General features: G+C 41.9%; 2 protein-coding genes across 12 annotated transcripts in view; one reads left to right on the forward strand and one right to left on the reverse strand.

The window, feature by feature from the left end:
- Positions 1-17,976, forward strand: part of LOC115583161 (zinc finger E-box-binding homeobox 1) — a 34,269-nt gene extending 16,293 nt beyond the window's left edge. For both annotated transcript variants that reach the window (XM_030419666.1, XM_030419667.1), the window contains 7 exons: positions 9,791-10,072; positions 11,886-12,095; positions 13,014-13,207; positions 13,339-13,450; positions 13,688-15,204; positions 15,339-15,522; positions 15,614-17,976. In XM_030419666.1, coding sequence (XP_030275526.1) covers positions 9,791-10,072; positions 11,886-12,095; positions 13,014-13,207; positions 13,339-13,450; positions 13,688-15,204; positions 15,339-15,522; positions 15,614-16,248 — 3,134 coding nt within the window. In that variant the 3' untranslated portion in view covers positions 16,249-17,976. The remainder of the gene's footprint in view (positions 1-9,790; positions 10,073-11,885; positions 12,096-13,013; positions 13,208-13,338; positions 13,451-13,687; positions 15,205-15,338; positions 15,523-15,613) is intronic.
- Positions 17,977-20,639: 2,663 nt separating this feature from the next.
- The window catches only part of arhgap9 (Rho GTPase activating protein 9), a 54,880-nt gene continuing 53,086 nt past the window's right edge, over positions 20,640-22,433 (reverse strand). For all 10 annotated transcript variants that reach the window (XM_030419672.1, XM_030419676.1, XM_030419677.1 and 7 more), the window contains one exon: positions 20,640-21,869. In XM_030419672.1, the coding sequence (XP_030275532.1) occupies positions 21,683-21,869 (187 nt within the window). In that variant the 3' untranslated portion in view covers positions 20,640-21,682. The remainder of the gene's footprint in view (positions 21,870-22,433) is intronic.

Below are 22,433 nucleotides of genomic sequence, written 5' to 3' on the forward strand. Positions count from 1 at the left end.
ATATGCAGATGTAGACAAAGTCAGTGGGATACCAGACATATTTGTTTCACCCTCAAAACAAATCTCCCGTAGTAACTGAAAGTCGCAGCTCGAGTCGAACTAACCAGATCCCACATTGTATAGCTGTTAAGCTCAAAGCGAAGTTTTTATTTAGCGTGCACCCCTATTAAAAAACTTAAGAACCTTTGTGCTCCGTCAGAGAATGTTTTAATATTCAAAAGGAGCCACTATTGTGTGGTTTCTTGCGCCAACGTACAAAATAAAGAGCCACATCAGACAGCTGGAACGGTCCCCGAGCATTTTCATGTGTAAAGAAAAAAGAGGGAAAACAAATTTGGAGGGGGGAGACAGGGGTATTTATAGAGTGGTGTGAGAGTCTTTGCAATGACAGGAGCCTAATGAAGTGGAGTTTGGTTTTTGATTCACAGTGTGGTGAGCGCGTGGGTCCCTCTGTGACCGTTACTGCATTCCAGCACCGATCCCTCGCTACACGGAAAACCAGCGCGGGCCACAGGAGGAGGCGGCAGAGGGCCAGCTCAAAATAACGTGTTCTTTTAACCCGACTAACCTTTTCTCATCAACATCACCCTACTTCCAGTGCAGCAGATGCACGCACAGAGGCTTACGGTGCACTGACACAGAGCTCAAGCTTTCGCACAGTATACTGCAGATACAATAGTGAAGTCTGTTTGTCACTGCTGGTGAGTCACTGACACGGTAAATGAGTCAAATGACACAATAATGACACAATACAGCATGACATTGTAGGGAAGTCCAGAATGATATCAACACCGTTTCTTATTTTAACTTTAATAGGTCAGTGGAAATTGTAGCCTGTGTGAGATTTTATGACAGATATTTAATGAGGAAGTGAGAACGAGACAATGAATGAGATCGGAGGCTGTAAGTCTTGACGATTGTAGTGAACAGTGTGATTGTTCTGGATGTTAAATTGCTGAGAGAACGACTCAATTCAAATTCAAAGACTAGAATGAACGAGTTCAATGCAGAGTGTGCAATTTTTGCGGTCTCTCAGTCAAAACAAAACAAAAGATGGCTCTACCCGGAAATGCACATTTGAACATTATTGGAAACATTTAGAAAATGTACAACTAAGAACTAGTCGCTTTGAGACATTTTGATGTGGAATTTCATATAATATATCTATAATATTTCAGTGTCTCGAGATAACAAGCACTGTTAAAAAAAAAGAAACAGTTGAAAGCATGACCATTCTTAGCTGACGCAGTTTGTAGAATCCAACTAAGATACAGTTATTTATTCATATTTTTATACATATAAAACTGCTTTATCCTTAGTATAGAACAAATAAGAAAAAAAAAATTCTCTCTACAGCATTACCATAGAGAATAGTGTCTTCCTTATCAAAGCTTCCGACAAAGTTAAAAAAAATGTCACAAACGCAGACAGCCACACGTATTTGCTTTGAAGATAAAGGTTGCTGTCACACAAGGTAATTCTCTTTTGACAAATGTCACTGTGGTGGTCGACAGGACAGGTAAACATGGTGGCAAACATGTAGGCAGCAGCATACAGGAAACCTCCAGAGGAAGAACACAGACAACCACAAAAGCTCTTTGCACACCTCTTCACTCACACCTTGTGTCATTTCTGCGAAAAGAAAAACTGATTGCTGCAATTTTTTTTGCATGCGAATTGATGACTCTGTTTGGTAAACAGCTAACATGGTAGGTGTTAGGATTAGAGCAGTGAGTCTATTGTTGTAGCAGTTTTTGGTGATCATTTTTTGTCTCTAACTGGGTAAACCACAAGAGACAGGTACAGGAAAGCACTTGTGTCATAGACAAAATGTTATACAATATGATCTGTGATCTCTATTCATTTTCGTTTTCCTCCTCACTTTTTTCAAGCGTCTGTGGTTAGAAAAAAACCAACTTGGAAAAGAATCCATAGAAAAATTTGACTGAAGTGCTCATCCATTTTTAACCCTCCGTGGTGTGTTTTGGGTAACTCCTATAGCTCAGATGCTGCACTTTAAAAAAGCATACATACGAAAACAGGCCACAGTATCCGTTGAGGAAGATAACAGTTATCATAATAACACACTATATGATAAGCTAATTATCTAGCAACAAGCATCACTCCCTCTTTAATCTCTACCTGCGAGAAATGTACACTATTAATTTCGAAGTGGGAGCAGCTATCAACTTTGTAAAAGTTAACATCATTATAGGCTACAAAAATATCTCATATATGTCTGGAGTTGACTCACCACAATCTAAGAATACATAGCTCGAGTGGGATCTACAAGAGGGGATGAAAGTATACCCTGTGTGTGTGTTGCTCTCTCTCTCTTCTTCACACTGCCGCTCCATGCGTGTCAGTTCAGTACGCTGCACCTTCACATGAGTCACAGTTTTCTCACTGTTTCAACAGCACAAACATGTATGCACCTTTGTGGTGTGATTACTGGTCTAGGCCACAAGTTATTTGGGACCCTTTTCCTGTCCATGTTCTCTCTCACCACACCCATTTGTCACTTTTTGTCTTTCTCTGAAATGCATCAATTTTGCAGACATGGCAGCACAGAAAATGCTGCTTGGGCGCAGGTTTAATGATAGTCCATGATGTCGTGTTTGTGCTTTGCATTTGGAATTTGCACGTTTGGCAATTGTAGCCACTTAGCTGGATAACGTGAATTCACACATATTCAGATGTATATGGAGAGCAATGAAAGATGTGCAGTACGCATGGGCAAAGTGCAAACATGAGTAGGAGGAGATTAGACCTATCAGATGTAAAGAAGAAAAAAAACAGTTAAGTACTGAAGGTGGATGATTAAAAAAAAAAAAAAAAGGAGCAGCAAAGTTGCTACCTTCTCAGTTTCATCACGAGGTAGATTAGGTTGCCCTGCACCCACACGCAGACTGTACAGTAAGTTAGAGCTTTTAACTGTTTGTTTGGCGGTTTTGCTTTACATTAATTCTGCTAATTTGCTGTTGGTTTAACCAGTCTGTATTTGAAGTCACATGCGAGCAGGTTTCCAGTAAGCAGATGTGGTTCACTGTGTTGTGCAGTGATGTGACATGTAGATAGAGAATAACAGATCAGTGCTGCTGATCTCAATCGATTTTCAGATGTCTGAGCCCTTTTTTCTGGGCGGCCATAGCAGCTATACACAACACCACAGCGTGTTAAACTCAGGGCTGCTCTTTGATTCGCTGAGCCTCCCCTGAAATCGTACTGAGAACTCGTATGTGAATAATGAAACTAACACCAGCACACAGTCACACTAAAAGCGCAACTCGTTGACAAATCAACTTTGTGAGTGTTATCAGTGAATGGCTCAGTGGCTTTGAAGCTAATAAAATGCCAAAGGGGATTCTGTTTTTGTGTCACAAGGGCCCTTAGTGAACAGAATCATTAAAAAACCACACTGAACAAAGGCAAAATAGTTTCAATATGCCGTTTGTTGCCAATTTAAAGACTCACTGCTCAGTGTTCAGAATTGCATTGTTGTGCTTCTGTCTTTGTGCCTTAATCAATATGTGGAAATTAGCTTGTTGTTTTATTTCTTGATCTGATTGTTGTGTGCGCCTCTGCGTCGTTCAAAGTGCAGATGTTGGTCCTCGGTCCCTCTGCACATTCTGTGGTGGTGGTGGTTTAAATGCTCTGACAGGGTGGTGTCTCCTAATGAGTGGGACATCTGAAGGCACAAAGGCGTGACTGGGCTTGAACTTTTCTATCTCTGACTGCAATTCAGATATTTATGGAGCCTCGTTTCAGCACACACACACACGCAGTTATTGTCACGTCTTTCTTTGTTGTGTTTGATCATGCTGCGTCCTCTGCAGCAGCAGATCGGTCTTTCTCCCCATTTGTTCCCCCAATGCATGTCGTGTTTGTTTGTTTTTCTAATTTCTCTATACCCTATTTTATGTGTGTGTGTTTGTGTATTTGTGTTTGTGTGTGTGTGTGTGTGTGTGTGTGTGTGTGTGTGTGCATCTAGGGAATTTCCCTCAGTTGTGTTTTTCACAGTTCGACATCAGTTGGAGGATTTGTGTCAGGGACAGTTTAACACTGTCACTTTTTGTCTCTCTCTCTCTCTGTCTCTCTCTTCCTCTCTCTCTTTCTTTTTCTCCCTCTCACTTTTTCTTCAGTAATTCCTCGATCCTCCATCTTTACTTTTATCGCTCTCTTTCTCCACGTCTTGTTCTCTCCATGCACTGTGCTGTATTTTCTTCACGCACCGGTGTCTCTGTCTCACTCTCGTCACCCCCTTTCTCTGACATGCACACCACAGCGCTGTGTACCAAACACATTGCAAAATGCAAAATCACATATTGCACCACACGCATTTAAGCATCTCTTCCGTCACACTAATATGACCTTTACAATCCCCATCGCAGTGTCACAGTTTCAGTCTCATTTATTCTCGCCAACAGCCATTTGGAGACTTCTTTTTTTTTATGCGTGTGGCTCGCTGTCAACCAGCAAAGACATGACTGTAATCACTTGAACTAAAATTTGACTGTGAGACTTAGGCTTTCATATCAATGTGTTTGTGGTTATTTTCACCATCATTAGACAAGAATGTTTGCACTTCCTTTTCTCCGGCCACAGCAATGCAATAAAAGTGCAGCAAAACATCACATTACCACCATTCCGATTGGTTAACATGTAATTTAGAGCATTCAATCCTCAATTTGCCGTCAGCATTCATGATATAATCTGTAAAACATTTGGATGCATTAAAATTAAAAGTTGAATTCCAAAATGTGGCAAGCGCCGAGAGGGAAATGCAGCTCCGAGCTTTCTGCAGAGCGAATTAATATTACTGGTGTCAGACTCTCTTCAACATTTTGAAATCATATCTCTTTGTGTGAAAAAACAGTTTTATATATATTTTTTTTGTTGCAGAAAATGTCTAAGGAACAAGTGTGTATTTGGGGCGTGTGCAAAAACACAGGTGCATAAGACACGATTGGCACATGGTCATCAGTGTGATTTCTTCTCTCTGCGTGTTGTTGGGGCAAGTCAAACCAAACCAAACAGGTCTGTAGGTGCCAGAACTATTACCCTGCGACACACAGAGAGTGAGTCGCTGCTAAGATGAAGGAGATCAGGTGGGAGGTGTTTGCTCTCAGTTGCGGTCCTCCTCTGACTCATCGTACGAATGTCAGACAGCAGGTATGAATATGAGAGCTGCCATGTGAGATTTTTTTTTTTAAATGGCAAGTTTGATTTCTGCGATATATTTTAAGGGAGGTCACCGTTGTCAACATGAGTACATTCTGCAGATGAATATGGACTCACTTCGTCTCTGAGCTGCTCACATAGGTACTGTAAAATGACAATACACACATCTTCCTGTGCTCGCTTTTTGTTTAGCGTGTGGGTGTCCATGACCCTCATGTGGTAATTTATTGAGTTCAAAATAGCAAGTGGTGCTCTTTAAGCAGTCACCTGTGAAACTATCACTGTTTTAACAGAATAGAAGAAGCATTATTGCAGATATTAACTCAAACCAAATAATTTTAATAATGTTTTAAACATATTTTTGTTATCATAAGGAGTTCTGTGTCAAAAATATGATGGATCAGTAAGTTCTTCTTTATGCCTCAGTGTAATATGAGTCTTGTCTTGTTTCTGACAGTTTTGCCGCCTACATTATGTTCTTTCTAAAATGTGTCAGAAGTTAGTGTAATGTGGCATCCGAGGAGCAACATGGAGCTCATTTGTTCTGGTTAGTTAAAGGACTCCTCACTGATGTACCTGCTTAAAAAAGTAATTTGACATGAAACTTTAGTGAAGACAAAAAAATGGTTAAACAAAAAAAATAAACAGGTGCACTATGCTTGAGTTGATTTCCCACCTAAATTGAAAGGTGACTTTGATGGTGTACATGTATTGTGTGTGTTGGGGTTGTATCACAAAATCAATTAATGTGTCTGCTCAGTTTGGGTGTTACCAAATTATCTTAAACTGATATTTGCATAAGAAGTTATGTCTTGGGCTGTTGTTATCTCATGTGAAAAATTAAAATCTATTAAATAGTGCTGATTATACTGCATTTTTATTCTGGCTTTTTTGTAACAATTTTAGATTGTAAAAATCAACTGAATGGTAACAATTACATTGTGCGGTAAATTGGGCCTGGCCTCATTTGTTGCCATTTAAAACCAAAAGCAACAAACAAGGTAATTTCTAGGTACTTATTGCGTGCTTACCCTTTAGCCACATAATTACTCAGTCAATACCAGATCACATATGTGCATCGTAAAATAAACTGCAGCCTAGCATGTTGCTATACAGTGAGTGCCCTCTGGGATATAAACAGTGCAGAATTAGAAAAGCGCATAAACGGACACTGTGCTGTTGTGAGACGGTGAAAACGACATATTGAGATGATTTTCCCTGTATCTTATATGACTTTTGTGTGTGTGTGTGTTTTTGTGTGGTTTGCATTTTAATGTGGCTGTGTAAAAACTCTGTTTCCATGTGACACACAAATTTGCTCATGAATGTATTCAGGCGTCCAACTCTGTCTGCCTTTGGAGAACCATTTTTTAGGCTTCAGATGGCAGGCAGGCCGTCAGTCTCTCAGATATTCAGTCACTGTCAGGCAGGGAAAGCAACACGCAGATTAAAATAGTTCTGCAGTGTTTGATCTTAACACGCTGTTGTTGTCAAACCATCAGAAACCATCCCCAAAAGACAGAGTGATCGACATTGTCAAGCATGATGCAGCACAGTTCAGTTAGCACTCTCTGGATATGAGTCATGTTCTTCCCACGCACACTACAGTGCATGCACAATAGCGGTGGACTGTTTTCTACTGTGCCGAGCTGTGTGTTATTTTGTTCCAACAAATTACACATTCTTAAAACTCTCGCACATTGCATGAATTCATCGCTCTTAAACTCCTTTGTACCTTGACATAAGATCTCTATTTGCAGGCAATCCCAAACCGCCTGTGCTGTTCAAAGGTTTAGCTGTCCTGCTCCAGCAGAAAAAAGACCCATTTGAAGGATGCAGTCGCCATCCGAATAAATAAATCAGCAGGCTCGATAATGAAAGCCATTCGGCTTTAATGACAGCACATATAGGCTCAGTGTCACTCACTGTCATGGGAGGGAAAATTAGAGCCAATTTGATGCTAATCCGGACCAGATTTTCGCTGTTTTCGGGCCCAGCGGTATGTCCCTATCATCCCAGGAAACTCCTGCAGGGCTGATAGGTCGACCTCAACTACATCATATAACTTCGTAGCTGTCTGCTGTGGGGAAGCTCATTTGATGACCAATTTCACCCCCCATAAGAAGAGCAAGTCATTCCGCCCCATGTTAGCAGCATGGAGCAGCGGACAGGATGACTAGCTTCTGTGAATCAGAGTTTTGGTGTCTTGGGGCTGAGGCAAGACACACAACTTGCTGACACATACAGATACACGTGTAGGTGTTAAATATCGAGATTAGCTAATATAATCCTCAGAGGTTTATATTTTAGGCTTGTGTGTTTGTGATTGCGGGCCGGCCCCTATGCAGCACTGCCCCCCCCACATTCTTTTCTTCTCGTCTTTCAGTAACAGAGTGAGTGTGTGTGTGTGTGTGTGTGTGTGTGTGTGTGTTTGTTATCTGTGTCTGTTTGCATCTTCTAGATGTAAAGTCAGTGAGGTAGATTTGCTAAAATGTCTCCTGTCTCCGGGCTTTGTCACTGCAAGCTGTGGGGCGTAACTGAATGTGTAGACGAGCTGAAAGCTCATCAATTATCGTGCTCACCAGCCAGTAAGGGTGCATTTGGAATGGCTCAAACAAAAACAAAAAGTCTTTCAAGGGTGACTGAGAGTTGTTTTGACAGTTTAATGAATAAACTTTGTTTGTGTTTGGTAAAAATTTAAAGAGCTGTGAAACCTTATTTGCACTCTGATGTGATGAAAAGAGGCACAAGACTCTCACGGCTAAAGGGGAAAATTTATTTTAAATTAATAAGAAGCATGACGAAGTTTTGCTGCGAGCTTCATCATATACTGATCAGAAACTTTTGTTTTCACAACACAAAAAGAAGAATTGGTCGTCTCCGTGTTGGCACAGTCGATGTTCCCCTCTTGACAACGGGTTGGCTTTCTCTGATGGTATAATTCAAAAGTGCTGGCAAGGAGTCTATTTGTGTTCTTAAATGGTCATTATTTACTCGTGATTAGATATTGCCAATCAGCGAGAGAGAAACAGCGAGTCCTCAAAAAAAGTATTTGGAAATGAGAGCCAACATCTGAAATCCCGGGCATGTGTTTGTGATTGTCATTTATTGTCTCTGCCATGGGAAAAAGTAATGCGCCTTTCCAGTTTCGCTGCAGTCTGGGCACAGAGGGTACACTTTTAAATTACAATATGTTATTTATCTTTTCTTCTTACTGCTGCTCTATATCCCTTATACACCGCAAGTCACATACCGTGCATGTGAATTTATACGTAAAAGCAGAGTTTTCTAAAGTCACGTCGATTGTGTTCTTTTAGAGCAATTACACGTGTAAACTGTATAAGTTCAACAAACTCAGAACAGAAAAAATGTCCTCTTCACTCGCAATCAGGAAAAGTTTTAGAACAATGTTTCTGTACAGTTCATTAGTTTACCTTCCTGGGGTTATTTCTAATTTAAAAAATACACAGACCCTCAGCACGTTAATTTTTAAATGAAAAATAATCTGAAGCAGGTCTGTGTACTGGAAGATTGTTATTTTTTTCATTAAACATTTTTCCTTATTACAAGTGAAGAGGACAGTGTGCAGGATTGTTTTATTCTGATTTTGTTGACCCTCGGGCTTCTGCTACATACTTGTCAATCCACATGTGTGAATAAGTTTTGCTCTGTGAATCATTTCCAGAAAATTTTAAGGGATTCAAATGGCAAATCCTCTCGTTAGCTATTTTTAGAAGTGCGTAATTACAATAATTGATAACAATATTAAACAGTCAAACAATTTTTTTGATTGAGGTTTAAGAACCAAGTAAGAAAATGTGCTTATTTTAGTCATGACTTTAATTAGATACATATATTTTTATTTAAATGGTTCAATATTTTCATTTTACAGATGAAAACCAAGTTTCACTCTCAGTACTGTCAGATTAAAACCATCTCTTTAGAAATTACACCGGCATTGATCGGTAATGACTATTAATACTTAATATTTCTGTGTCTGAAGTTTTATATCGTAAAAGAAGAAAGCCCAGTTAAATATTCTGGATCTCCTTTAAACAAATGTGTATGTTGCGTGCTGAGTCTGCCTGTATTGATCCACACAAAGCCATAAAAAAATATCAAGCACATCAAACAGCTTCACTTGATGACAGTTTCATTTGTCTTCAATACAGAAATATAATAGAAAAACTAAAGCAAATAATAGTGAAGTCCAAAAGACCTCTATAGATATAGTTCAGAATGTACAAAACATTTTTTAATGTCTGGTTTGGTTTTTCCTCTGTTCTGTTTCACCTCTCTAAAGTGATGCAGAATTGTCTCTGGTTTGTTTTGATCACAATCGACAGCTCAACCACTTGAATGCTGTCTGAAATGATAAGAAACACATGTCTAAAAATAATAAATACATATCGGGACACAAAAGAATAATTTAAATCTTATTTGATGTAGACCTAAGAGTTGCACTCAAGGTATTTGATTTTTAACATGCTTAAAAATATGATGTAGTGTTGCAAAATCATATGTCCCTAATGAGTATTTAAACCCGTCAGCCTGAGCCAGTGTCTTTAGCCTCCCTCGTAAATTTCCTCTTTTCTTTTTCTTCTCACAGTGGATGCTGAGCAAGTGAGTTCAATGGGATCAGAGGGGGAGGATGAGGTCGGCATGTGGAGCCTGGAGCCCCAGGACTGCCAGGAGAGCCTGGACAAGACTAGCCTGACGCCTAGCGAGGGGACTGAGGAACCTGGCAGCCCTGCTCGCTCCACACGGCCGCACAGCCTCAGCCCTGGCAGCAGGAACTACTGGGGGCAGGTGGAGCAGGAGGTCGCAGAGGATGCCACCGGTGCTTCTGCCACTGACAGGGAGGGAGATCAGGAACCACTGAGGATGTACTGTAAGTTATAAACTTTAGTACAGAGCTGTCAGGTTTTTGTATAAGATATCCATGAATATGTTTCTGCAAAATTAAGGCCAACAGAGTGGCAAAGCTTGGTAATATATGTACAGTATGAATACTACTACTGTATGTGTAAACAAGTTTACAGTGTTTTTCTGATGCAAGACACCCCCGGTCTCATGATGCTGCTCAGAGCCCTCTAGATACACCTTCATATCAGCTCCTTGTGAAACCATGCCTTCCCTACAAGCTGTTCCTTTTTTCACTCTTCTCTTTGAAAAGGCAGCCTTCTGAAAGCATGACAAAAGAACTCATCCCACACAATGTCACAATATTTCCATGCATCAAAGAGGTGACGTTACGGTACTGAAATCAGCACTGCGCGACGTGAGGCTTTCCCTTTTATTTAGGAGAGATCAAAGGCTCACGCGGCTTGCCTACTAACAATCACTTAGCTCCCTCGCCTTGTGTGATTTGGCCTTGCCTGATGAAGGCAAAGCTGAGTTTTTACAACACTCAACCGCACAGGCTCTTCCCTTCGCCACATAAAAAAACAGCTCAAAATATGCCAACATCTGCAAACATTTGAAAAATCTTCCTCAAAGTCGCTGTGAGCTGACTGGCTTGATTCGTGATAGGAGGCGCCCTCTCGTCTTCTCTTGGCTCTCTCCCTCTTTGCCGGCCTGTCGCTGCACTCGCAGACACGAATGAGAAGGAATTTTTAAAACGTAGTTTCATATGTGGCCAACTTGTTCCCTGGATCTGTTGTTCTATTTGTCAGTCTTCAAGTAAACAATTTAGTTCCATTAGACTCAGTTGTGCAGTGTCACTTTACACTTGATTCCCACCTCCTCTTCAAACACACATTTACACTAATGAATTTATGACAGCAAACCCTCTTTCAAGAATCTGATTTAGCACATGCAGAACAAGAAAAAATGTAATGGCAGCAGTGGTTTAACCACACTGATGCACCCATGTACAAGACTGCTCACCAGCTTTAGAAATGGTAATCTCAGTTCAGGAGAGTTCCTGTTACAATGCCATAGATTAATCTGCACAGTAACTGGATAATGTTTATAAACTTTTGCACAGCAAGTGACACTTTTCTTACCTCATTTTTGTTGTCTGTCCTGTATTTATTGTCATAGCACAACACACATGTGCTGTGAAAAAAAGTGAGAGCAAATGTTCAGATTCTTTTTTTGCAACGTGACTTTAAAACAATGTCACAAAAAAGGATCAGCTCAAAAAAAAACAAACACATCCCTCCGGTACTTTCACAAGGTTTACGTACACACACAAATGCATAATTATTAGTCAGTTAATCATTGAGTCAACAGACAAGTTGAATCTAATCTAATCTAATCTAATATCTTTGGATTGCTGATCAGAAAAACAAGCTATTCGAGGAAGTCTAATGCTGTGCGTATTTTGACTGTATTTACTGTACTGTACTGTACTTAACAAAATGTTCTGACTTCATGTGAACTAGGTCATTAATCAAGGAGGTAATCAGCATATTTACCATTAAGATCATTCATGTAATAGTAAATTAAATCATGGACAGAGACACACACTTCAAAGCAGTAACAGTTTTGCTTCATGGCCACAATTTTATTTCAGTTAGGCATGTAGCCCACTAGCCCAGAGGAAAAAACGTGTAGCAATTATATTTTGTGTGTGTGCATGAGTCAGAATCATGTAGAACATTTTACAAAAATGCCAGACACAGCTCAACAACAATCATATTTCTTCAGCTGACATAGATGGATATTTCAGTTCCTCGTGTTTTTTTTTCTATTCCCAGATAAGAACTCAGACTCCCAGAATGCCTTTGAGGACCTGGCCCATTATGAATTTCTGGCCCACTTGAGGAAGGCCTCTACCTCAGCAAGTCTCTTGGACCATCTGAACCACAATGGCAAAGCAGCAGTGTACCACCCAAGCAGCGGGCACGATGAGCTGCCACCTGCCATCTGGTCACCAGGAGCTCAGCACCGCTCACCTGACGGAGCAGGTACGCTAACGAGGGAACCAACTGCAATGTTATGAAATTAAAGACAACCCTAAAGTGACTGCTCTTCAAATGTCTTATCAGTTCTCATGAACCGCTGCTTGTTGGCGGACAGCAAATACCAGTGATATATATCAGACTGTTCTTTGCTATGTCATTCTGAGAAAACGGAAAGGAAAACATCTATCAGCTTATCGACCACTAATAGTTCAACAGAGGGTTCGACAAAAGCAACACATTAACAGATCGTAGCAATTCATGCATGCAACAGTACGATCCTTTCCAACAAGTTAAATATTTGGCCTTTTCAACGTTTTATTTAGACTATATCGGGTTTATATAAATGGTTGACTCATAGTTCAATAGTCACTATACAAATACATAAGAGTATAAGTTTAAACCATATAATAAATACATTGGATCACAACAAAATCACTAATTCAGTGCAAATACAGTGTTTAAACCACATGGTCATATTTTTATATTTTCAGGAACGTTTTATTCCTCAGTTATGCTCAAATTCTTCTCTGATCTATGAGTCAGAGGAAATGAAAATACACGTCCTTATTCTGTCAGTGGTGAAAGAAGTATTCAGATCATTTACTTAAATAAAATTAGTGATGCAACAGTGTAGAAATACTTTTACAAGTACAAATCCTGCATTAAAAATGTTACTGAAGTACAAAAGTCTGAGAATAAAAATATGCCAAAAGCACAATGACTCATTATGCAGAATGGCACATGTCAAAATGATATATATTATATCATTGGATGAAAATCATTGATGCATTTCTGTGTAAGCATCACTCTAAAGCTGCAGCTGGTAACGGTAAAGTGATTTTGAACAAATCTGGATGGATGGATGGATTTAATGAACGTTTCCACGGTCTGTTTAAAATGTATCCTCTCTCTGGACTCCAGATGCAGGAAGGACCCAGCAGGCCTGTCCTTTCTGCCACAGGATGTATCAGCGAGGAGCTACTTTAAGGGAACACATTAAGTACTGTCAGGAGAGGGAGGGGGGCCACATGGTCTGTCCACTCTGTGGATACACTGCCACTCTTCGAGCACAGATGGAGCGACACCTGGCACTTCACAACCAGATGCAGGACAAGGTGAGACACAAACAGACGGCAGCAAACTTTTACAACTGCAACGCTATTTTTTTCTAACTGTGATGATAATGTGTGTATACAATATGATGTATTGCGTTATAAAAACAACTAACAATGTCTCATGGTCCTAGAGTGCCATCACTTTGGATCAAGCCATGGAGACCAGGAAGTTCAAATGTCTGCAGTGTGGGAAAGCTTTCAAGTATAAACACCACCTCAAAGAGCATCTCCGCATCCACAGCGGTGAGACAAAATAACATCAAAACAGTCGTGCTCACCCATCAATTTGCAATTGTTTCCACTGTATCCATAACCCTCACTTATCATGTGGCATGAAATTATACCCAATTTGATGTGTTGACAGGAAACAAGTTACAATAATTCTTGTAGACAGTAGAAGAGAATTATGAATAATGTGGAAGGATCGAACCTGAATTGAAGGCATTTTAAACCTATTTTTGTCTGTGTGTTGTCTTTAAGGTGAGAAACCGTATGAGTGCTCCAACTGCAAGAAGCGTTTCTCTCACTCTGGTTCCTACAGCTCACACCTTAGCAGCAAAAAGTGCCTGAATGGTGGAGGAAGTGGAGCGAGCGGAGCCAGTGGTGCATTTAATGGACATAACCAAAGCTCCTACCACCACTCATTTCCAACATCTCCCTCTGCAGGCGGGGGAAGAAACAATAATGACAAAGGCTCTCCGATGGCTTCACAGGCCCAAGATAATACCAGACCTCTCGGTCGAGCACCAGAGGATCCTCACCAGCTTTCACTGCAGGACCCCAGCCACAACCCCACGCGCTTCCCCAGAGCTTCAGATCTGCCTCGGCTTTGGGACCCATCAGCAGAGCTCTCTCTGAGGGACAGCATACTCAAAGGGACTACTCTGCTGCCTTACCTGCACTCTGGGACCAAGTTTGAGCAGATGCTGCAGGAGATGCTTCACAGGGAGGTGAAGAAAGACGAGGAGATGGACAGAGAAGGAGGAGGAAGAGCTGCAATGGAGGATAGAAGGGTGATGTACAACGGAGGAGGGTCTGACAGGAAGGTGTCGCCTGACAGGAGGAGAGATGCCGCCGGGTCAGGCGAAGGGGAGAGAGGTGTGCTTGGGGTGACGTGTCGCTTGTGCTTCCAGCTTTTCCCGAATGTGGCGGTGCTCCTGCAGCATGAGCGCTACCTCTGTAAGATGAACAGAGAGGTGGTGGAGGTGCCTGAGAGTCTTCGCAGCAAAGACCACCCCCTGTCCCCTTTATTCTTCCCCAGGCCTGCTCTGCAACCAGAGAACAGCAAACCGAGTGAAGTAACCAACGGCCTCTCTGAAAGCAAGTCACCGCTACAGAAGCCCAGCTGGCATGCCATCCCGCAGCAGCTTTTGGTGGCAATGCACTCTCCCCCGCCACCCCACCATGACGCTTTGCCCTCACGAGCTTTTTGGTCCCGCCAGGAAAAAGGAAGTCCAAGCCAACCAATCAACCGTTCCCCAGAGCTGTCAACACCTCGAGCCAGAAGGAGAGTTTCCTCTTCAGGATTCGGTTCTCCAGTCCTCGACCTCACCAGCTGTCCCCCTGACCTTCCCTCCCCTCAGAAGCAGACCGGAAGCCCCTGGTCACAGAGTGAACCTCTGGACCTCTCACTGCCGAAGCAGCTCTCAGACCAAGAGGAGAGAAATAAAACTGTAAATGGAAACTCAGCCCGAGGAGAGAGGAGAGAGCTCGGGAGCCAGCAGCTCAAGAGGCCGAGTCCAACTTCGCATCTACCCCTTCAACACCACCCAGTCTACGGCGGAGCCGGAGCACCTGTGTTCCCAGGTGCTTTATACAACGGATTTCCTATCTTCAACCAGTCTCCTTTAGGGCTGTCAGGGCACGATGGCATCCCACCGATCCCATTTGGTCAACCAGCTACCAGCCCTGGGTTTCTCTCTCCTATGGCTTACATGATGGAGGCCGAAGCAGAGGCGACGCTGAAAAAGATCCACCAGGAGAGACAAGCTCTCATGGTGAGTAAAGCTTCTCTTTCAGTTTTAGATAACTATTTGTATAACAAAAGAACATCCTCAAAATTACACATCAGCAAAAAAAAAAAATTTACATTGTAATGCATCGCTACAAATGTTCATGTTCATCTCCGTAGGGTGAGGTGTTAAGCCGTGGAGCTCTGGACTACCTCTCTCTCCTGGATGAAGGACTAGATGGAGATGGAGGGCCAGGGAGGAAGAGATTGAAGAAGACAGACGAGGGGCTTTACGCTTGTGACATTTGTGAAAAAACCTTTCAGAAGAGCAGCTCTCTGTTGAGACACAAATACGAGCACACAGGTCTGTAGCTTTTGCACATTTTGCAACAAAAAAAAAAAGAGATAAGCTTTTTTATAGTACATTGATAAATACTTCTCTCTGTTCATTACAGGCAAGCGTCCTCATGAGTGCAAGATCTGCAACAAGGCCTTCAAGCATAAGCACCATCTGATTGAACACAGCCGGCTGCACTCTGGAGAGAAACCCTACCAATGTGACAAGTGTGGCAAGCGCTTCTCTCACTCCGGCTCGTACTCACAGCATATGAACCACCGCTACGCTTACTGCAGTAAAGACCAGGATCCAGACCAAGACCATGAGGAGATGCCTCTCACCCCGGGGGCCAGCAACAATCGCCTGGCTGACGAGACCCCTCTGTCGATGGAGGATACCCAAACCCCGCACTCCTTCCTCAGCGATTCCAGTCTGGATGGAGCTGCCGAGGTCCTCAAGGAGGAGGAGGAGGAGGAAGAGGAGGAGGAGGGAGAGGAGGAGGAGGAGGACAAAGAGGCAGGCGATGGTCATGTGGAAGAAGCCCATCTGAGTTTGTCAGGGGCAGCGGAGGAGCTGGGAGGAGATCCCATCCAAGAATCTCCATCAGGGGAGAATGAGAGAAACAGTTACGATGTGCGAAACCACATTGATGATGCAGAGAGACAATTCTGGGACGGAGAGGACCAGAATGGTGTCTTGGACAAATGCGAACTGAGCCTGGATATTACAGATTTACCCAGAATAAAAACTTAAGCTAATACAATGCATATTCTATATATATATATATATTAAGACTTTTTTATACAGTTTTCATGAATATAACAGCTCCACTGATTTTTTTTTTTTTTTGTACTCATTTTACGACATGAAACAATGCACAGAACTGCCAAAGCATAGACAGCCTTAAAGCGGATGAAGCCATAAGAAGAAAATATATTTGGTGATACAAAGTTCAGTATTTTATCACGAAACATACACTTGACGTACCTGCAGTGTTTATTTGTATTTCTTTTTAAAAGTTTTTTTTTTTGTTGTTTATCAGGACAGCTAGAACATTTGGGTTGACTCGTCTGAGGTCGTGTCACATACCCAGATGTCTCACTTATTATATGCTTGCTGCTGCTGACTCTTGCACAACCCATAAAGCAGAGGCCTTTGTATTTTTACATCCAGGAGAAAGTTTCTTTTAGAAGACTTAGCTTTAAACATGTCGGCTGTTCACAAGCAGATGCACACCAGTGAGTGGGTTAAGGAAGCAGGCCGTGAAGGAAAGCGCATGTAGGATCGATTTGCGGGAATGGAAAGACGTCTACTGATGCTTTAAAATGCCATCAAAGTTCAAATGTTACAGATGCAGCCTGGCATTCTTTTATCATATTTATTCTTCCTCATAAGTGCATTCATTTTTCAGTATCCTGTGGTATTGTTTGATACAAATCTTTACCTCCTTTTTGAAGAAACGAACAATAACCTGTAAAAATGTTTTAAATGAAAACACCCACACGCACACACACAAGCAGCTATTACTTTGTTTCAGCGAGGGCTGTATGTTAAAGTATTCGCTGCCAGAACTTTTATCATTCATGCTGTGAAATCACACGGTGCAACCAAGCTCATCTCTTCAGGTTAACTACGGTGCTCAGTGGCTCTTGACTATTGAGTTTAGAGGAAGCGGTAAAAAGAGGAAGAACTGGACGGTGGTTATTTATTTCTCTCACAAAAAGCAGCGGACTGTTCCTTTTTTAACACTCGAGAGGGGAAAAAGATGAAGTCAGTCTGTGTTTTTTGGGGTTTTTCTTTGGTATTTCGGGGAGCGTTCTAAACCTGCACTGTGTCACTGCTTGTCACGTAGAGCTGCTCTGTTTCATTTATGGCTAAAATATAACTTACTTCTTGTAATAATTCACACGTGTTGTAGCCTGTTTTAACACGTGCTGAAACAATAACTTATCACACATTTGGACTGTCTGTTGAGGTGTGGCGAGAGGGTCAAGACACAGGCACACACACACACACACCAGCTTGTAACTTCCTCTTTCTGACTGCAGTGTAGTCAACGTGAAAAGTGCCTCAGATGCACTCAGACACTGTGAGTAATCCGACAAAGCCTTGGTAGGACGAGATAAGACGGTGGTGCATGAGGTGTGACTAAGCTTGTAGCATTCATGCATACCGTGCGCCAGAGACACTTCTTGGTCATAATGTGTGTGTGCGTATGTGTTTATCACCAAAGATATGCATATGTGACACGCCAACTGCCACTCTACTCTTGCATAGTTCCTTACCTGTTATTTCTGGGTCAAAAATAGCCCCCCCAAAAAAATGTCGACTTTCGCTCTGTGTCTGCACACTTTTTTTATATCAAGCAGTGTTTTTTTTAATCTCTTACTGGCACCCATGCAACTTTTGTATCAACTTTCTATATATATTTTTTGCATGTTTGTGGATATTTGTAATAAAATTGTACATACTTTGTCGCAAGAATGTTGTATTTCGTTGATTACTCTAACTGAAAAATCGCCATCAGCATTTTCTTGTCATTGAATTCATGACCTCTTGCCGGAGGCCTTATGAGACTAGGAAAAAATTAGCCGGACAACATTTAGGTGTAACAACAATTTCCCTTTTGTGGCTTTGAAATGAGTGAACTGCTTTCACTATTGAACCATCAAATGTTGTTTTAAATTTCGGGGTAAACGCAGACATCTTCAGACACAAGATGATTGCGGCCTGGCCACTCAGTTTCCCATCACAGCATACAGTTCCCACCACTCACGATCTGCATTCTGCTTTGTGACACCACCTTTTTTTGCGGCTCTGCCTGTTTGCATGATGATTCATCAGAGGTGGCTGCTCTCTGCCTGTGAACCTGTGTGTGTGGTAGGGGCATGCAGGGGCTGAGCAGCTCTGCTGCTATGTGATACACCAAGCTTTAGGTTTAACGGTAGTTGGAGTAAACAATCGTCTAACCGTAACATTAACAAACCAGGCCGGGTGACGTAGGTCAGATACCTCTGGGTGCCACGCATCAGCAGCGGTTAGTCAACTGTAGCACCAACAATCTATATTGTTATGACATTTTTCTGATAGCTTGGCTGGTTTTGGGCTCGGCAGTGAGTAACATGACATTTAATTATTGTGGTGTACAAAAAATCACCTCAGTCAGACGGCAGACTCAGCATCAGCATCATTTGCAAGTCCCATCCGTGAGCAACAGGTTGTCAGACTGAGTGCTGAGCATATTTAAGTTTCTATTCCCTGCAGCTGACAGAGAACGCAGGCCTGTGTATAAAGAATGAACACAGACACAGATGTATAGAGAAACTGTCTTTGAGGAATAAGACACTGATTCCCATCCAGTTTAAAAGTGATTCTCCACGGCAAACATTCCCCTCTTTTCTTTGCCTCCCCGTGGAAATGAATTAAACAACTGCCAACACGCCGCAATATACAGGAACAAAAAGGCCAGTTGTTTGCCTTTTACCATCACGGTTGCATCACTTCCTGCGAGATAAACCATACAGATTCATTAGCATAGAGCTGGCCAAGCAAAATCACTATGAAGTACACTTCCATTTACATTTCCACTGTGAAAATGAAGCCAGCTTTCGAGAGTTACTTGGATGAAAAACACACAAAATGAAGATGAAAACAGTTCACAACCTCTTCCACAACCTTCTCATTCTCTTAGTTACATGAATCTTTAATAAATACTTCCACAGACTCAAATTTTTTTTTTTTTTTTTTTTTTTTTTAGCATTGCAACAAACAGAATAACTACCTACAGATGCACGAGGGGTTTTGAACTAATGTCGGGCGGGCAGATTTCATCAGTTCATGCATCAAAAATCTGTTGTTGAAAGCAAATCTTTCCCAAAGGTTTTTTCGGCATTTCTGGCCTTTTGTCTACATTTGAAGTAACGACAGATTATTGAACAGAGGGTCAACTGATAGTTTTGCATTGTTCTAAATGTATTATTATGTATTATTATTATTATTCAGGGTAGCGTTATGAGAGGAAAGAAAGAAAGAAAAAAAAGAAAAGAAAGAAAGTAAAGTCAGCATTTGAAGATGAAGTAACAGTGTTTGACTTTCACTGCCAACACGCAGCTAATTAAGAGGGAGGGGTGTTTGATTGTGTCTCTGATGGACTGATTCTATTTTGGGGAGTCATTAGCGCCATCACACCAAGTGAAATAAAACACATCACAGAGCTCGAGTCTGCAGCAGTTTGAAATAAGCCACTGTTTTTTTTTTTTAATTAACAAAAAAAGTCCCCTTCAATTTAGGAACAAAACATACACTGACAAAAAAAACTTGAATGAAAATGAACTTTTTTTCAGGGTGTTGTATTATCGGACGTTTAATCTAAAGCTCAGGAGCCTCCGGGACGGACGCACGGCTGTCAGAGGACGAGAGAGAGAAAAACTGGGATAAATGTTTAAACTGCGATGACTATGTGCATACATGCATTCGGAACGGGGTAAACAAATGTGGTCGTCCATTTGAGCAGAAAATATTTCTGTTGCCGATCAAATGCTAAGTCCGACCTTGAGAAATGCGCACAGCGATCAAAAGTTCAGGCGATCAATCAGCCACACATCATCTTGACCCTCCACACACACACACACACACACACACACACACACACACACACACACACACACATACATGCTCGCAGGACTTGAAATAATACAGACATAAAAATGAATAAATACATCTAATAAAACTTTACAAAGTCTATGAGCTATGACCGCCCCCCTCCCCTCCCCTCCGTCCCCCATCCCGCCTCCCACTCCCCCCCCCCCGTGCCTCTTTTCTGCTCTTTTTTTTCTTTTGCCAAACCCACAGTCAATATAAAATTACCAAAGCCGCAGAGTGAGAGAGTGAGAGGGTTTTGGGGGAAAATCCACATTTTTTAAACATATGCATTTCCAGTTCCTCTTTTGTTCTGTTATTAAAAGCAGCATTTTGCACCAATCACAGGGGATGCCTCCGCCCCTGCCGCGTCTCCGAGGGCCCACATACCTCCACACACTTCCACTATCTCTCACGCAAACCCCCGTCGCTCGCTATAAACAAACCAAACCGGGGCGAGACAAATCCTGGGCAAACATCACAAAAAATAGATCACAGCCGGTTTCATCACTTCTTTTTTTTTTTTTCTTTTTATTCAACGCAGGAGAGTTATCAGGTCCAGGCAACATCTTGACAACACAATGGTAATTCGAAAGCAGTTTGAGTTTGGCTAATATATCATGTTTTAGGTTACATACTGTTTGCAAAGTGCTACTGGTTGACAAAGACGGTATCTCACATATTTACAATGTCATGTTTGTTTGTTTGTTTTTTTTAACTTAATCTGAGGAGTTTGCGCTAATAAAAATAGAAGATAGATCCAATTTTGTACAATAAGGGAAGCTTTGAGGGGCCACTCACTAAGAAGTACTAAAAAGTACACTACTATTTGGTACAAAGGAACATTTGCTGCCCTCTTGGCACATTCAGCCCCATCACTGAAACCATGCTAGCCTCTGAACTCTTGACATGAATCTAAAAACTCTTCTTCTAAACACTGTATATCTTCAGTGGAGATGCGGGCACATGTGCATGCCCGGCTCGCTTCCTGCTTCGTTTGCATATTTTTACAGTATATATCCGCACTGCAGGTGGGATCTGTCCGTCCTTTGCTGCAAGAGGTGCTGGTGCATGTGTGTTTTGTTTGTTTTTTTCACAGTGAGATGGTTCTGCTAAGTTTCGTTTCAGTGCTACGTTAAGACACATCCTTCCTTGATAAATAACTGATTGAAACTCAGCCAGCTGAACCGGCTGGAGGAGCTTCATCACTTTTATGGCTTTTTATTCATCCTGGTCAAGTCTGAAACATCAAGGAGAAGTGACACGGAGGCCTCCGTTCCCCGGGCTCGGCTCCACATCTGCACTCACAGACACAAGTATCGCAGCTAAAATTGGTTTGTTTTACTATTATTGTTTTATCATGGCTTTTATACGGAGGGCAGATGTCATGATTAGCAGCTCTCTGTCCCAGTTCTTTTTTACCCCGTAATTATATTTTGATGTGAAATCCATTTTTACACCACATGAGTTGACGCCACACTACTTGTGCTTTCGTCTGATCTGGAGGAGCTTTTTGAAACAGCCCCCCCCCCTCGTCTGTCCGTAAAGATCAAGAGGGGCCTCTCGTTCCAAAGATGTGGTCAAACTCGCTGAGGATGAGCTCCACCGCCTGGTTCTGGTAGACCATATTCACCGCCATGTTGCCATTGTCCCGCTCCGGGCGCATCAGGGTCGGCCCGAACACGATGCCGATGTTCTGGGTGGTCATTCGGTTGTAGTCTGAGCGCTCCAAAACTCTGCAGAAAGACAAAACAGACGAAAAGGAAATAGGATTGAAGTCATCTAGAGTATCAACGATAATTAAAAAGATACAGACTAGGATTGTGTATTGTTGCAGTTTGAGGATTTTAAATTCTCAGTCACGCCAACAGGATGATAATGTCGGTCAGTCCTCCAGTTTGGCCTAAATTGAAATATGTCAGCAACTGTCTTGGCTTGCTGGCTCGATGGCTTGCAAATGAAACTGTGCACAGACATTATTGGTCTGATGACTCAAGCGCCACCACAAGGTTGACATTTGTGGTTTTGCATGAAATGTCTCTTCACCATCAGGACGGATTGCCATGAAATCCGGTACACACATTCATGTCCCCTACGAGGATGAGCCGCAATAACTTGATCTTTACAGCTTGAGCTGTAATCACTTTTTAATCGGTCCATCACTTTGGTTTATGACCTGAAAAATTGAAGACGTTCCCTTAAGCCTTTGCTGTCCTTTGTGTTCCATGCTAATTAGCAAATGTTAGCATGCAAACAAACTAAAATTTGTCACCAAGTGTAAACCCACCATGTCGTCACAT

This window comes from Sparus aurata, chromosome 6 (genome assembly GCF_900880675.1).
Source record: "Sparus aurata chromosome 6, fSpaAur1.1, whole genome shotgun sequence".
In the NCBI taxonomy this organism is placed as follows: domain Eukaryota; kingdom Metazoa; phylum Chordata; class Actinopteri; order Spariformes; family Sparidae; genus Sparus; species Sparus aurata.